This window comes from Oncorhynchus masou, chromosome 13, assembly GCF_036934945.1.
Source record: "Oncorhynchus masou masou isolate Uvic2021 chromosome 13, UVic_Omas_1.1, whole genome shotgun sequence".
NCBI classification, from domain to species: domain Eukaryota; kingdom Metazoa; phylum Chordata; class Actinopteri; order Salmoniformes; family Salmonidae; genus Oncorhynchus; species Oncorhynchus masou.
In genome coordinates this window covers 48,841,659-48,857,602 of record NC_088224.1, presented here as the reverse complement: position 1 = coordinate 48,857,602, position 15,944 = coordinate 48,841,659, and the positions used below count along the sequence as shown (strand labels likewise).

Below are 15,944 nucleotides of genomic sequence, written 5' to 3'. Positions count from 1 at the left end.
GAATACGCAGATTTAAAGAGGAGTCTGTAATTTTCTTTCTAATAATCATAATTTTTTCCTCAAAGAAGTTCATGAATTTATCACTGCTAAAGTGAAAGTCATCCTCTCTTGGGGAATGCTGCTTTTTAGTTAGCTTTGCGACAGTATCAAAAAGAAATTTCGGATTGTTCTTATTTTCCTCAATTAAGTTAGAAAAATAGGATGATCGAGCAGCAGGGCTCTTCAGTAGGGCTCTTCAGTACTGCACGGTACTGTCTTTCCAAGCTAGACGGAAGACTTCCAGTTTGGTGTGGCGCCCTTTCCGTTCCAATTTTCTGGAAGCTTGCTTCAGAGCTCGGGTATTTTCTGTGTACCAGGGAGCTAGTTTCTTATGAGAAATGTTTTTAGTTTATAGGGGTGCAACTGCATCTAGGGTATTGCGCAAGGTTAAATTGAGTTCCTCAGTTAGGTGGTTAACTGATTTTTGTCCTCTGGCGTCACTGGGTATACAGAGGGAATCTGGAAGGACATCAAGGAATCTTTGTGTTGTCTGTGAATTTATAGCACGACTTTTGATGTTCCTTGGTTGGGGTCTGAGCAGATTATTTGTTGCAATTGCAAACGTAATAAAATGGTGGTCCGATAGTCCAGGATTATGAGGAAAAACATTAAGATCCACAACATTTATTCCATGGGACAAAACTAGGTCCAGCGTATGACTGTGACAGTGAGTGGGTCCAGAGACTTGTTGGACAAAACCCACTGAGTAGATTGATGGCTCCGAAAGCCTTTTGGAGTGGGTCTGTGGACTTTTCCATATGAATATTAAAGTCACCAAAGATTAGAATATTATCTGCTATGACTACAAGGTCTGGTAGGAATTCAGGGAACTCAGTGAGGAGCGCTGTATATGGCCCAGGAGGCCTGTAAACAGTAGCTATAAAAAGTGATTGAGTAGGCTGCATAGATTTCATGACTAGAAGCTCAAAAGACGAAAACCTCTTTTTTTTTGTAAATTGAAATTTGCTATCGTAAATGTTAGCAACACCTCCGCCTTTGCGGGATGCACGGGGGATATGGTCACTAGTGTAGCCAGGAGGTGAGTCCTCATTTAACACAGTAAATTCATCAGGCTTAAGCCATGTTTCAGTCAGGCCAATCACATCAAGATTATGATCAGTGATTAGTTCATTGACTATAATTGCCTTTGAAGTAGGGATCTAACATTAAGTAGCCCTATTTTGAGATGTGAGGTATCTTTCAATAATGACAGGAATGGAGGTGGTCTTTATCCTAGTGAGATTGCTAAGGCGAACACCGCCATGTTTAGTTTTGCCCAACCTAGGTCGAGGCACAGACACGGTCTCAATGGTGATAGCTGAGCTGACTACACTGACTGTGCTAGTGGCAGACTCCACTATGCTGGCAGGCTGGCTAACAGCCTGCTGCCTGGCCTGCACCCTATTTCATTGTGGAGCTAGAGGAGTTAGAGCCCTGTCTATGTTGGTAGATAAGATGAGAGCACCCCTCCAGCTTGGATGGAGTCCGTCACTCCTCAGCAGATCAGGCTTGGTCCTGTTTGTGGGTGAGTCCCAGAAAGAGGGCAATTATCTACAAATTCTAACTTTTGGGAGGGGCAGAAAACAGTTTTCAACCAGCGATTGAGTTGTGAGACTCTGCTGTAGAGCTCATCACTCCCCCTAACTGGGAGGGGGCCAGAGACAATTACTCGATGCCGACACATCTTTCTAGCTGATTTGCACGCAGAAGCTATGTTGCGCTTGGTGATCTCTGACTGTTTCATCCTAACATCGTTGGTGCCGACGTGGATAACAATATCTCTATACTCTCTACACTCACCAGTTTTAGCTTTAGCCAGCACCATCTTCAGATTAGCCTTAACGTCGGTAGCCCTGCCTCCCGGTAAACAGTGTATGATCGCTGGATGATTCGTTTTAAGTCTAATACTGCGGGTAATGGAGTCGCCAATGACTAGAGTTTTCAATTTGTCAGAGCTAATGATGGGAAGCTTCGGCGTCTCAGGCTGAATGAGCGACACCGGTTGAGCGTTCCTACAGCATTTCCTTCCAGAAACCGTGAGAAAGTTGTCCGGCTGCGGGGACTGTGCCAGGGGATTTATACTACTATCTGTACTTTCTGGTGGCACAGACGCTGTTTCATCCTTTCCTACACTGAAATTACCCTTGCCTAACGATTGCGTCTGAAGCTGGGCTTGTAGCACAGCTATCCTCGCCGTAAGGCGAGTACAGCGACTGCAATTAGAAGGCTAATGTTAATGTTACTACTTAGCTTCGGCTGTTGGAGGTCCTGACGAATCGTGTCCAGATAAAGCGTCCGGAGTGAAAAAGTTGGGGGGGGGAATAAATATATATATATATATATATATATATAAACCGTAATTAAAAAGTAAAAACCATAAAGTTGTCAGGTAGCAAAATAGGTTGGCAACAAAACGCACAGCACAGCAACTCGAAACTGTCCCGTTCCGTGGTTGATAATATCCACTCTTCATTTATGTAATTGTCTGTAAGGCACAAGTATCCTTTTTTTATCGTCAGTTAACATGTCAAGTGTAATTGCGGAATTGTATTAACTCAAGGTTTTTTGGTTGTTTTTTTGCCTGTTGCAGGACTCTTTTGCAATAGGAGGGAGACCATTAATTTAAAAAAGGATAGTCTAATAGCTCGGCTAGGTGTGAAAAATCCCCCAATTTGTGCACAGTTTAAACTGCCGATAGATGCTGCGGTCAGTCAGAGTTGAGTCCTATTGTAAAGTGTAGCCTAATGGACAAAAAAGGGGCAACCTTGCAACGTATTCCATGCTTAAATACGCTAAAGTTTGACATTTGTAACTCAATATCACAGTTCAGATTTGCCCTAACGAAAAATGCATCAACCCCCTTCAATGTAGAAAATAGTAAACATAAAGAAAAACCCTTGAATGAGAGTAGGTGTTCTGAAACTTTTGATCTACGCTAATAAATAGTCACTTTTTTACATTCAAATATTTAATTAACCTATATCATTTTATTTCAAGTTACTCCTCTCTAGCAAAAGTAAATTCAAGTTGTTGAACGGGAGTGACAAAATGTTACAATTTAATTTGAATGAACTGAATGATGAGGATGATGAAGAAGAGTGATTGAATTTAAAACAATAGTGTAAGTTTTATTTGTTGCATTTACTGGTGGAATGTTACTGAATAGATAACAACAATAGAAATAATAATCTGGTGTTATTGGTAGAGAGTCAGGCGGAGAATGGCGTGAAAGGGTCCTGTATGTATGCAACAACGTTGTGGACCAGGTGTAAATGGTTTAGAAGCATTTCCAATCAATTGGAATACAGAAGAAGCCATCCACCCTATATAAGCTATCAGCAGATAGACTCTTGCCGAGTTTAGGGACTTTAAATGTATTAATGGATGTTTGCGAGGCATGTCACTTCATCTCTTTGCATAGCCCACCACATGCACTGTTTTCTAACCACATCTGAATGGATACATATGAGTTACTATGGGAATAAATATCACTGAATGACAGAAATATTGGAGAAAGTATGCTAATGCAATAGAATTCAACAAATTGTTGCTTACTGAAACACCCAAAGTCATCTAATTGTTATAATTGGATTTGAAGCAATAGCCTACCCGCATGTGAGTTGTGTCAGACAAGCATAGGGACTCGTCTTGATCAATCAATCAGATTTTTTTCCCTTCTTTTCACTGAATCTCCATTTGGGTATTGATTAGCCTACAATTAGGGTGTGGAAATGTTAGGATTATTTTGCTCTTCACTCAGTCGCTTAGTGGCCTAGGCCTACCCCGAATGGTCATGTTGTACAGCGCCATGTTGTACAACGGAAACCCTGATGCCTACATAGGCTATTGTAAAACACATTTTTGATTTTCTTTGAATAGAAACACCAAACACCGTAATCAATTTAATTCCGCTAAATTTCTAACAGTATAAACAGCAGTACAATAATAATTTACAAATAAATTATAATCAATCCCATATAGTTCGTAAGAAAAAGGTTTTAAAATCTCTAGTACAGCCAATATTAAAAATAGTCAAATTGTGAATTAAATCGCTTTCGCCGACATTTTGCGGTTTATTCACTGTTTAATTATTCAAGGCTCCCTTTGTTATTTCGTTTTATAACTAAAAAAAGCTACAGTAAACAGGACTCTTAGGTCTACAGTAAAGCTCCATGTCATTTCAATAACTTAGCTTCTCAAATATGCCCTCTGGTAGTCAAACTAGCATTAATGGCAACAATGGCTAACAGTAAAATACGTCATACACTCCAACATGACATACCATTCCACAGCATCCTGCAAGCTGTTGTCACGTTCTGACCCTAGTTATTGTGTTAATTGTTTGTTTTAGTTGGTCAGGACGTGAGTTGGGTGGGCATTCTATGTTTTGTGTGTCTAGGTTGTTTTTCTGTGTTCGGCCTAGTATGGTTCTCAATCAGAGGCAGGTGTCGTTAGTTGTTTCTGAGAATCATACTTAGGTAGCCTGAGTTTCACTGTTTGTTTGCGGGTGATTGTTTCTGTGTCTGTGTTTTACATCACACGGTACTGTTTTCGGTTTTGGTTATTCACGTTACGTTTATTGTTTTTGTATGGAGTGTTCAGTTTATGTGTTTAAATAAATACCATGGACACTTACCACGCCGCATATTGGTCCTCCGATCCTTCTCACCTCTCCTCTTCAGACGAAGAGGAGGAAAACCCTTACAGCTGTGCTGCGGTATGACTCAACTTTTAACGGAAGAACCACTGCACATTAACATATGTAGCTTAAGAAACAAGGTACATGAAATCAATAACTTGCTAGTAACAGATGACATTCATATTCTGACTATCACTGAATGAAACTCACTTAAGTAATACCTTTGCAACAGTGGTAGCAATACATGGTTATAACATCTACAGAAAATACAGAAATGCCATTGGTGAAGGTGTTGATGAAAATATTCAGAACCACATTCCTGTAAAGCTTAGAGAGGATGTTATTTTAAATACTGTTGAAGCGTATGGCTACAGGTTAATCTCCCTCACCTAAAGCCCATTCCTGTAGGAAACTGCTATAGACCAAGTGATAACAGTCAGTATCTGGATAATATACGTGAAATGCTTGATAGTGTATGTGATATCAACAGAAGTATATTTAAATATTGACTGTCTTTCATCAAGCTGCCCACTCAAGAAAAGCTTAAAACTGTAACCAGTGCTTGCAACCTGGTTCAGGTTGTCAGTCAACCTACCACGGTCATTACAAACAGCAAAGGAATTAAATCATCAACATGTATTGATCACATTTTTACAAATGTGGCAGAAGTTTGCTTTAAAGCAGCATCCAAATCCATCGGATGTAGTGATCACAATATTGTAGTATCTAGGAAAACCAATGTTCCAAAGGCTGGGCCTAATATAATATATAAGAGGTCATACAATAAGTTTTGTACTGATTCCTAGGTTGCTGATCTAAAGACTATTTTCTGGTCTGTGGTGTGTAATGAGGAGCAACCAGATGCTGCACTTGACACATTTATGAAATTGCTTATTCCAGTTACTAATAAGCGTGCACCCATTCAGAAAATGACTGTTAAAAACTGTTGAATCCCCATGGATTGATGAGGAATTGAAAAATGGTATGGTTGAGAGGGATGAGGCAATCTAGAAGAAAAAGAAACGCACACCTATTTAGGCGAGGTGCTGGCTCGCGGAGTGGAAAACTAGAAAATAAAGGAGAGCCGCACACTCTAGGAGCTCAGATGCAAAAATGTAATTACCAACGTTTTGACAGGCAAGCTGTCTTCATCAGGGTATAATCACAAACACTGCAGGGTGACTCGTTTATATAGTGTCAAAAGACACCAAGGCATACAAAGAACAGCATACAAATAAACTAATGGATAGCATACGATCATAGATTCATTTTAGACTACACAAGCTTACAAACTATTACAATGGCATAGTCACAATCACAAGAATGGCTTCAGATCAAAGTCTACATTGAGACCGAAGGGAGCAATGGTCTTTAAATTAAAGATCCAGGCAGCCTCTCGTTTTAACAATAAATTATCAAGGTCACCCCCTCTCCTAGGGAGGGTGACATGTTCGATGCCAATGTAACGCAATCGACGAAATCGAGTGGTTTGCTTCCAATAGTGGGCCGCAACTGGGTAAGTCAAGTTTTTGCACCTAATGGTGTTACTATGCTCTGAGATACGTACTTTTAATTTGCCCTTAGTTTTACCCACAATTTTTACCACAAGGACAAGTTAGAAGATAAATAACTGCCTTAGTTGAGCATGTAATAACACCTTTGATTGGGATCTGTTTCCATTTACATTTACATTTAAGTCATTTAGCAGACGCTCTTATCCAGAGCGACTTACAAATTGGTGAATTCACCTTCTGACATCCAGTGGAACAGCCACTTTACAATAGTGCATCTAAATCATTTAAGGGGGGGTGAGAAGGATTACTTATCCTATCCTAGGTATTCCTTGAAGAGGTGGGGTTTCAGGTGTCTCCGGAAGGTGGTGATTGACTCTGCTGTCCTGGCGTCGTGAGGGAGTTTGTTCCACCATTGGGGGGCCAGAGCAGCGAACAGTTTTGACTGGGCTGAGCGGGAACTGTACTTCCTCAGTGGTAGGGAGGCGAGCAGGCCAGAGGTGGATGAACGCAGTGCCCTTGTTTGGGTGTAGGGCCTGATCAGAGCCTGGAGGTACTGCGGTGCCATTCCCCTCACAGCTCCGTAGGCAAGCACCATGGTCTTGTACCGGATGCGAGCTTCAACTGGAAGCCAGTGGAGAGAGCGGAGGAGCGGGGTGACGTGAGAGAACTTGGGAAGGTTGAACACCAGACGGGCTGCGGCGTTCTGGATGAGTTGTAGGGGTTTAATGGCACAGGCAGGGAGCCCAGCCAACAGCGAGTTGCAGTAATCCAGACGGGAGATGACAAGTGCCTGGATTAGGACCTGCGCCGCTTCCTGTGTGAGGCAGGGTCGTACTCTGCGGATGTTGTAGAGCATGAACCTACAGGAACGGGCCACCGCCATGATGTTGTTTGAGAATGACAGGGTGTTGTCCAGGATCACGCCAAGGTTCTTAGCGCTCTGGGAGGAGGACACAATGGAGTTGTCAACCGTGATGGCGAGATCATGGAACGGGCAGTCCTTCCCCGGGAGGAAGAGCAGCTCCGTCTTGCCGAGGTTCAGCTTGAGGTGGTGATCCGTCATCCACACTGATATGTCTGCCAGACATGCAGAGATGCGATTCGCCACCTGGTCATCAGAAGGGGGAAAGGAGAAGATTAATTGTGTGTCGTCTGCATAGCAATGATAGGAGAGACCATGTGAGGTTATGACAGAGCCAAGTGACTTGGTGTATAGCGAGAATAGGAGAGGGCCTAGAACAGAGCCCTGGGGGACACCAGTGGTGAGAGCGCGTGGTGAGGAGACAGATTCTCGCCACGCCACCTGGTAGGAGCGACCTGTCAGGTAGGACGCAATCCAAGCGTGGGCCGCGCCGGAGATGCCCAACTCGGAGAGGGTGGAGAGGAGGATCTGATGGTTCACAGTATCGAAGGCAGCCGATAGGTCTAGAAGGATGAGAGCAGAGGAGAGAGAGTTAGCTTTAGCAGTGCGGAGCGCCTCCGTGATACAGAGAAGAGCAGTCTCAGTTGAATGACTAGTCTTGAAACCTGACTGATTTGGATCAAGAAGGTCATTCTGAGAGAGATAGCGGGAGAGCTGGCCAAGGACGGCACGTTCAAGAGTTTTGGAGAGAAAAGAAAGAAGGGATACTGGTCTGTAGTTGTTGACATCGGAGGGATCGAGTGTAGGTTTTTTCAGAAGGGGTGCAACTCTCGCTCTCTTGAAGACGGAAGGGACGTAGCCAGCGGTCAGGGATGAGTTGATGAGCGAGGTGAGGTAAGGGAGAAGGTCTCCGGAAATGGTCTGGAGAAGAGAGGAGGGGATAGGGTCAAGCGGGCAGCCGGCCGTCACAAGAAGCGAGATTTCATCTGGAGAGAGAGGGGAGAAAGAGGTCAGAGCACAGGATAGGGCAGTGTGAGCAGAACCAGCGGTGTCGTTTGACTTAGCAAACGAGGATCGGATGTCGTCGACCTTCTTTTCAAAATGGTTGACGAAGTCATCTGCAGAGAGGGAGGAGGGGGGGGGGAGGGGGAGGAGGATTCAGTTTCCCTGTTTGTGGGGGTTTGAAGGATCTACATTTATAAGTGCCATTGCATTGAGCACAGCCATTACACTTGTATTTTCCATCCAGTAGGGGCGCAAATAGAGGTTGTAAAGGAATATCTTGGGGTGGTAAATCAGAGTTTACCAATTGGTCTCTGAGATTTCTGCCCCGCAAGAATACGATCAAGGGAAGGTCAGAAAACACATTACTGAGACGATCATAGGATTTTAGAATGTGCCAATGTTTGAACAATTCCCTTAATTTGTTCAGAGCACTTAGAGTAGCGGGTAGTTAAAAAGCAGGAATGGGTCTTTTTGTGAGACTGACCTTGAAAAAGGTCATATTTTGTTTAGAATTTTCTCAATGGCAATATTAATCTGATCACTTTTGTACCCCCTCTCCTTGAATTTACTTTTCGTCTCAGCCATATTTCAGTCAAAATCTGAATGTTTTTTGAAAATTCTTTTGATTCGACAGAATTGGCTGTAGGGCAAACTATTTTTCAAGGGAAGTGGGTGACAACTGTCAGCCCTCAACAAACTGTTATGATCAGTAGGTTTCCTGTAAAGATCAGTGTATAGAACATTATCTTCACACAAGATCAGCAGATCAAGAAAACTGATTTGACGTGTATCAGATTGCATAGTAAATCTCAAATGTTCAGAACAGGAGTTAAGAAAAACATAAAACGCCTGGAGCTGTTTTTCATCACCCCTCCATAGAACAAATAATGATGTTAGGCAAGAAAACATTTGAGAGGCTTGAAAATAGACTGTTTCATCCATGTAACCCACATTAGCATAGTTAGGAGCCATGAGGGATCCCATAGCAGTACCCTTCGTCTGAATAAAGAAATCATTTAGAAACATGAAGTAGTTGTATGTGAGTACTATTTCAGCCAATGGTATAATGCATGCACTGGAAGGTAGTTCATTAGGGTCACGTTGCAGAAGAAAATGTTCCATAGCTTCAATACCGCCCTTGTGTGGAATATTTGTGTATAATGACTCAACATCAAAATTAACTAACAAGGTTTTCTCAGGGAGAGGATCAAGAGATTCAATAATAGAGATCATACTGCTGGTGTCCTTTACAAAGGAGGGGAGCTGTTCTGCGAGTGGTCTAATATTAAAAAGTTAACAGAAGTAGATAGAGGGGCCGTTACTGCATCAATGCCCGCTACAATAGGGGCCGTTACTGCATCAATGCCCGCTACAATAGGGGCCGTTACTGCATCAATGCCCGCTACAATAGGGCACCCTGGAGGTTTTATAACATTCTTGTGTCATTTCGGCAAAGTATAGAAAGTGGCAATTTTAGGGTGTTGAATAGCCAGAAAGTCATGTTATTTTTTGGTTATCTGACCAGAACTTAAATACCCATCTAGGACAGTGAAGATGGTATTCTGAAATGGAAATGGGGTTACCTCTGAGTATCTTGTAAAAGGTGTTGTGAAGTAGTTGTCTATGACTCTCATTTACATAAACTGTCCTATCCATAGTACAACCGACCCACCCTTATCAGCAGGGCGGTTAAGGACTGACGTATCGGATTGTACAACCGACCCATCCTTATCAGCAGGGCGGGTAAGGACTGACGTATCGGATTGTAAATCAAGCAAAGCTTGTTTTTCATCCTTAGGTAAATTATGAAAAGATTTGGACTCCTGTTTGTTCTTAAAGAGATGTCCAACATCTTTTTCAACAAGTCTGCAATATGTCTCGATAGAGTGATTGCGATTGGCTGGAGGTATAAAATAACTCTTGCTTCTAAAAGGAGTCGGAGTATGTGCAGGAGAGTAAACTACTGGTTCAATAGAAATGTCAGGATTAGGGGAGCTAAAGTATTCCCTTAAACGGATGTTTCTAAAAAACAGTGGCAAACCACTGATTTCGTCTCTGCGTTATATTGGTATCAAACATGTCACCCTCCCTAGGAGAGGGGGTGACCTTGAATTTGGAATGAATTTGGAATTTGAAATGATTAATTATTTTACTTTTGATACTTAAGTATATTTTAGCAATTGCATTTACTTTTCATAAGTATATTTAAAACCAAAAACTTTTTTTAACACTATAAATTAAATAAATGAGTGGTTTTGGGTGGATTTTTCCTTTAAGGCAATAGATTGATTCTCTATCCCTACCTCATGGGTTTATTGATGTGTAAAGAGCGTGTATTAATACTACATTTATTATTATAATATTTATATGCCAGTCAGCAGACATTTTTACCTAAAGCAACTTAGAGTAGTGTGTGCACACATGGCCCCATCGGGAATTGAACCCCTGACCCTAATGTTTCAAGCACCATGCTTAACCAAGTGAGACACATTTAAGACTAAATGGTGGAATCTGAACCTCGATCTCCCGCTCTGGAAACCATATGTTAACAATTAGGCCAAGAGGAAGTTACCTCTTGAGCCGAGGGTGACAGTGATTTTAAGTCACGGGCGGGGCTACGTCCTCCCGAGAGCGTGAGTCCGACTCACCTCCACCTCACTTACTCTCCCTCAGCTGATGAATATGTCCAAAGAGCTGAATGAACTGAAGGGCAGTCTGCGGGCTGCAGCAGCCTCCGTGACCTCCAGTGACCTCCAGGCTGCCCAGGAGAAATCCTCCTCCTCTGAGCCCACCTTCCTCTCCTCTGAGGCGGCTGTACAAGCCATCCTGGAAGCTCTGAAGAACCACGAGTTCACCACAGCCATCCGCTACATCCGCGAGTGCAGGTAAAAAGAGAATATTGTGTATTGCATTTTATTTGTGTGTTGTGTTCCCGACGTTTTTGGATCATTGAACTGATTATCCGGGTGGGAACCTTGTTGGTACTAAATAAATCTTAATATTGTAAATGATTGTAAATGAAAAAAGCCATACTAATGCTTAAATGTTGATTTGGAAATACTTAAATTATTACAAATGTTCTAAATGCTTTTAATTTTATTTTACCCTTATTTTCTCAGGGATGACATATTGAGACGTAGGTCTATTTTCCAAATGCACACTGTATAATACAGTTTGAAAATACATTTTTATATGTATATGTGTGTGTGCTTAAGTTGAATATTTACAAGTCGGCAAGTCGGTTAGGACATCTACTTTGTGCATGATAGAAGTAATTTTTCCAACAATTGTTTACAGACAGATTATTTCACTTATAATTCACTGTATCACAATTCCAGTGGGTCAGAAGTTTACATATACTAAGTTGACTGTGCCTTTAAACAGCTTGGTAAATTCCAGAAAAGGATGTCATGGCTTTAGAAGCTTCTGATAGGCTAATTGACATCATTTGAGTCAATTGGAGGTGTACCTGTGGATGTATTTCAAGGCCTACCTTCAAACTCAGTGCCTCTTTGTTTGACGTCATGGGAACATCAAAAGAAATCAGCCAAGACCTCAGAAAAAGAATTGTAGACCTCCATAAGTCTGGCTCATCCTTGGGATCAATTTCCAAACGTATAAACACCATGGGACCACGCAGCCGCCATACCGCTCATGTCTCCTAGAAATGAATGTACTTTGGTGCAAAAAATGCATATCAATCCCAGAACAACAGCAAAGGACCTTGTGAAGATGCTTGAGGAAATGGGTACAAAAGTATCTATATCCACAGTAAAACAAGTCTTATATCGACATAACCTGAAAGGCCGCTCAGCAGGGAAGATGCCACTGCTCCAAAACCACCATAAAATCGCCGGACTACGGTTTGCAACTGCACATGGGGAAAAAGATAGCACTTTTTGGAGAAATGTCCTCTGGTCTGATGAAGCAAAAATAGAACTGTTTGGCCATAATAACCATGGTATGTTTAGAGGAAAAAACGGAGAGGCTTGCAAGCTGAAGAACAGCATCCCAACCGTGAAGCATGGGGGTGGCAGCATCATGTTGTGGGGGTACTTTGCTGCAGGAGGGACTGGTGCACTTCACAAAATAGATGGCTTTATAAGGGTGGAAAATTATGTGGGAACATTGAAGCAACATCTCAAGACATCAGTCAGGAAGTTAAAGCCTGGTCTCAAATGGGTCTTCCAAATGGACAATGACCCCAAGCATACTTCCAAAGTTGTGGAAAATGGCTTAAGGACAACAAAGTCAAGGTATTGGAGTGGCCATCACAAAGCCCTGACCTCAATCCTGTTGAACATTTGTGGGCAGAACTGAAAAAGTGTGTGCGAGCAAGGAGGCCTATGACTCAGTTCCACCAGCTCTGTCAGGAGGAATGGGACCCAACTTATTGTGGGAAGCTTGTGGAAGGCTACCCAAAATGTTTGACCTAAGTTAAACAATTTAAAGGCAATGCTACCAAATACTAATTGAGTGTATGTAAACCTCTGACCCACTGGGAATGTGATGAAAGAAATAAAAACTGAAATAAATAATTCTCTCTAGTATTATTCTGACATTAAACATTCTTATAATAAAGTGTTGATCCTAAGTGACCTAACAGGGACATTTTTACTTGGATTAAATGTCAGTAATTGTGAAAAACTGAGTTTAAATGTATTTGGCTGAGGTGTATGTAAACTTCCGACTTCAACACACACACACACACACACACACACACACACACACACACACACACACACACGTACATATATATATATATACACGTACATATATATATATATACACGTACATATATATATATATACACGTACATATATATATACACACGTACATATATATATATATATATACACACGTACATATATATATATACACACGTACATATATATATACACACGTACACACATATACACACGTACACACATATACACACACATATACACACATACACACACATACACACATACACACACATATACACACATATACACACATACACACATATACATACATACACATACACACACATTACCAGTCAAAAGTTTGGACACACCTACTCATTCCAGGGTTTTTCTTCATTTTTACTATTTTTTGCATTGTAGAATAACAGTGAATACGTCAGAATTATGAAATAACACATATGGAATAATGTAGTAACCAAAAAAAGTGTTAAACAAATCAAAATATATTTTAGATTCTTGAAAGTAGCCACCCTTTGCCTTGATGATGGCTTTGCACACTCTTGGCATTCTCTCAACCAGCTTCACCTGGAATGCTTTTCCAACAGCCTTGAAGGAGTTGCCACATATGCTGAGCAGTTGTTAGCTGCATTTCCTTCACTCTGTAGTCCATCTCAATTGGGTTGAGTTCGGGTGATTGTGGAGGCCAAGTCATCTGATGAAGCACTTATCACTCTCCTTCTTGGTCAAATTGCCCTTACACAATTCCACTGGTCTAATGTCCATTGCTCATGTTTCTTGGCCCAAGCAAGTCTCTTCTTCTTATTGGTGTCCTGTAATAGTGGTTTCTTTGCAGAAATTTGACCATGACGGCCCGATTCACGCAGTCTCCTCTGAACAGTTGATGTTGAGATGTGTCTGTTACTTGAACTCTGACGCATTTATATGGGCTGCAATTTCTGAGGCTGGTAACTCTAATGAACTTATCCTCTGCGGCAGTTACCTCGGTCTTCCTTTCTTGTGGCGGTCCTCATGGGAGCCAGTTTCATCATAGAGCTTGATGATTTTTGCGACTGCACTTGAGGAAACTTTCAAAGTTCTTGAAATGTTCCGAATTGACTGACCTTCATGTCTTAAAGTAATGAGGGACTGTTGTTTCTCTTTGCATATTTGAGCTGTTCTTGCCAATGTTATCAATGGACTTGAGCCAATGTACTTAGCCCTATTTGGTAAAAGACCATCTTCTGTATACCAACCCTACCTTGTCACAACACATTGGCTCAAATTAAGAAGGAAGAAATTCAGCAAATTAACTTTCAACAAGGCACACCTGTTAAATGAAATGCGTACCACATGAGGCTGGTTGAGAGAATGCCAAGAGTGTGTAAAGCTGTCATCAAGGCATAGGGTGGCTACTAAAATATATTTTGATTTGTTTAACACTTTTTTGGTTACTACATGATTCCATATGTGTTCTCATAGTTTTGATGTCTTCACTAGTATTCTACAATGTAGAAAATATTACAAATAAAGAAAAACCCTTGAATGAGTAGGTGTGTCCAAACTTTTGACTGGTACTGTATATATGTGTGCACATTAAAATAGAAAAACTCAGTCATGGTAAGCACATATAAAACATCACAAATCACCCAGAAAAAAACAGTTTCATTCCTCCACAATTAAGTCCCCAATCTATCCTTTAATTGCCTGAACGGCACAAGATCATCATGATGAAATGGTTTCTATTTTTTTCACCAGCAATACGGTGTATTAAAACTAAAAGCAGATTTACCTAGTTTGGTGAAGACCCTAGAAACCTTACGAGTTAACCGAACAGCAAATTTGGATAAGACAGAAGTTTATGAAGTAGAGCCTTGAAAACAAAAAAAAGGAGTAATCTACAGGTCCTTAGCGAAGTCCAACCTTTTGATAGAGTGATGAGTATCAGAACTGTCACCTGTAACAAGACGAAGGGCACTATGGTAGATGGCATCCAAAGGAGAGTAGTAGAGTAGTAAGCAGCTGCACTTTGATAAATAATATCACCATAACCAACAACCGGTAAAGTAGGTTGACTGAATAAGCTGCTTTGTACTGCTTAGAAAAAGGCACACTCTGTTTCTGTAGAAAAAGCCAAATTTAAATCTTAGCTTCTTAAAACCTCTACAGGATCGGTGGGTCCCCCACGGGACGGTTGAGCTAACGTAGGCTAATGCGATTAGCATGAGGTTGTAAATAACAAGAACATTTCCCAGGACATAGACATATCTGATATTGGCAGAAAGCTTACATTCTTGTTAATCTAACTGCACTGTCCAATTTACAGTGAAGAATACCATATTGTTTGAGGTGAGTGCACAGTTATGAACTTGAAAAGTTATAAATAATAATATAATAAACCAATTAGGTAGATTTGGGCAGTCTTGATACAAAATGTTGAACAGAAATGCAAGGTTTTATTGTATCAGTCAAAAACTTGAACTCAAACACATAAACTGCTGCCATCTTTTGGCCAAAATCTAAATTGTGCCTGGGCTGGAATAATACATTATGGCCTTTACTCTTGCATTTCAAAGATGGTACAACACAAAAAAAACGCATGTTTTTTCTTTGTATCTTTTACCAGATCGAATGTGTTATATTCTCCTACATTCATTTCACATTTCCACAAACTTCAAAGTGTTTCCTTTCAAATGGCATCAAGAATATGCATATCCTTGCTTCAAGTCTTGAGCGACAGGCAGTTAGATTTGGATATGTCATTTTAGGCAAAAACTGAAACAAGGGACTGATACTTTTAACCAGCTCATTTATGTTTTAAACGTCAAATCCACGTCAATCTAAACACCTAAATATTTATATGCGGGAACACTTTCAATTGGAGACCATCTAATGATTGTTTCAGATGAATTACATGTTCATTCTTACTAGAGTTTTAAAAAAATGTATTCCGTTTTGCCTGTATTTAACCCAAGTTTCAAAAATCAGCACGGGATTCCCGCATAGAAATCAAATCTGACTGTAGTTTTGACACAGCCAGATAAACAGTCTGGGCAATAGCATACATAATAGTATCATCCGCATATAGATGATGTGAAACATTTTTAACAGATTGACCAATGGTGTTTTATATAAATAGTGAACAGGTCTCAAAATCAACACCTACGGGTACACCCTTATGCGTTTCAAGAAATTCAGAC

At 41.0% G+C, this 15,944-nt stretch overlaps 1 protein-coding gene across 4 annotated transcripts in view; it reads left to right on the top strand.

Moving 5' to 3' along the window:
• LOC135552472 (protein furry homolog) overlaps window positions 1-15,944 on the top strand; it is a 250,025-nt gene that overhangs the window by 220,576 nt on the left and 13,505 nt on the right. For all 4 annotated transcript variants that reach the window (XM_064984132.1, XM_064984129.1, XM_064984130.1 and 1 more), the window contains exon 62: window positions 10,733-10,944. In XM_064984132.1, the coding sequence (XP_064840204.1) occupies window positions 10,733-10,944 (212 nt within the window). The remainder of the gene's footprint in view (window positions 1-10,732; window positions 10,945-15,944) is intronic.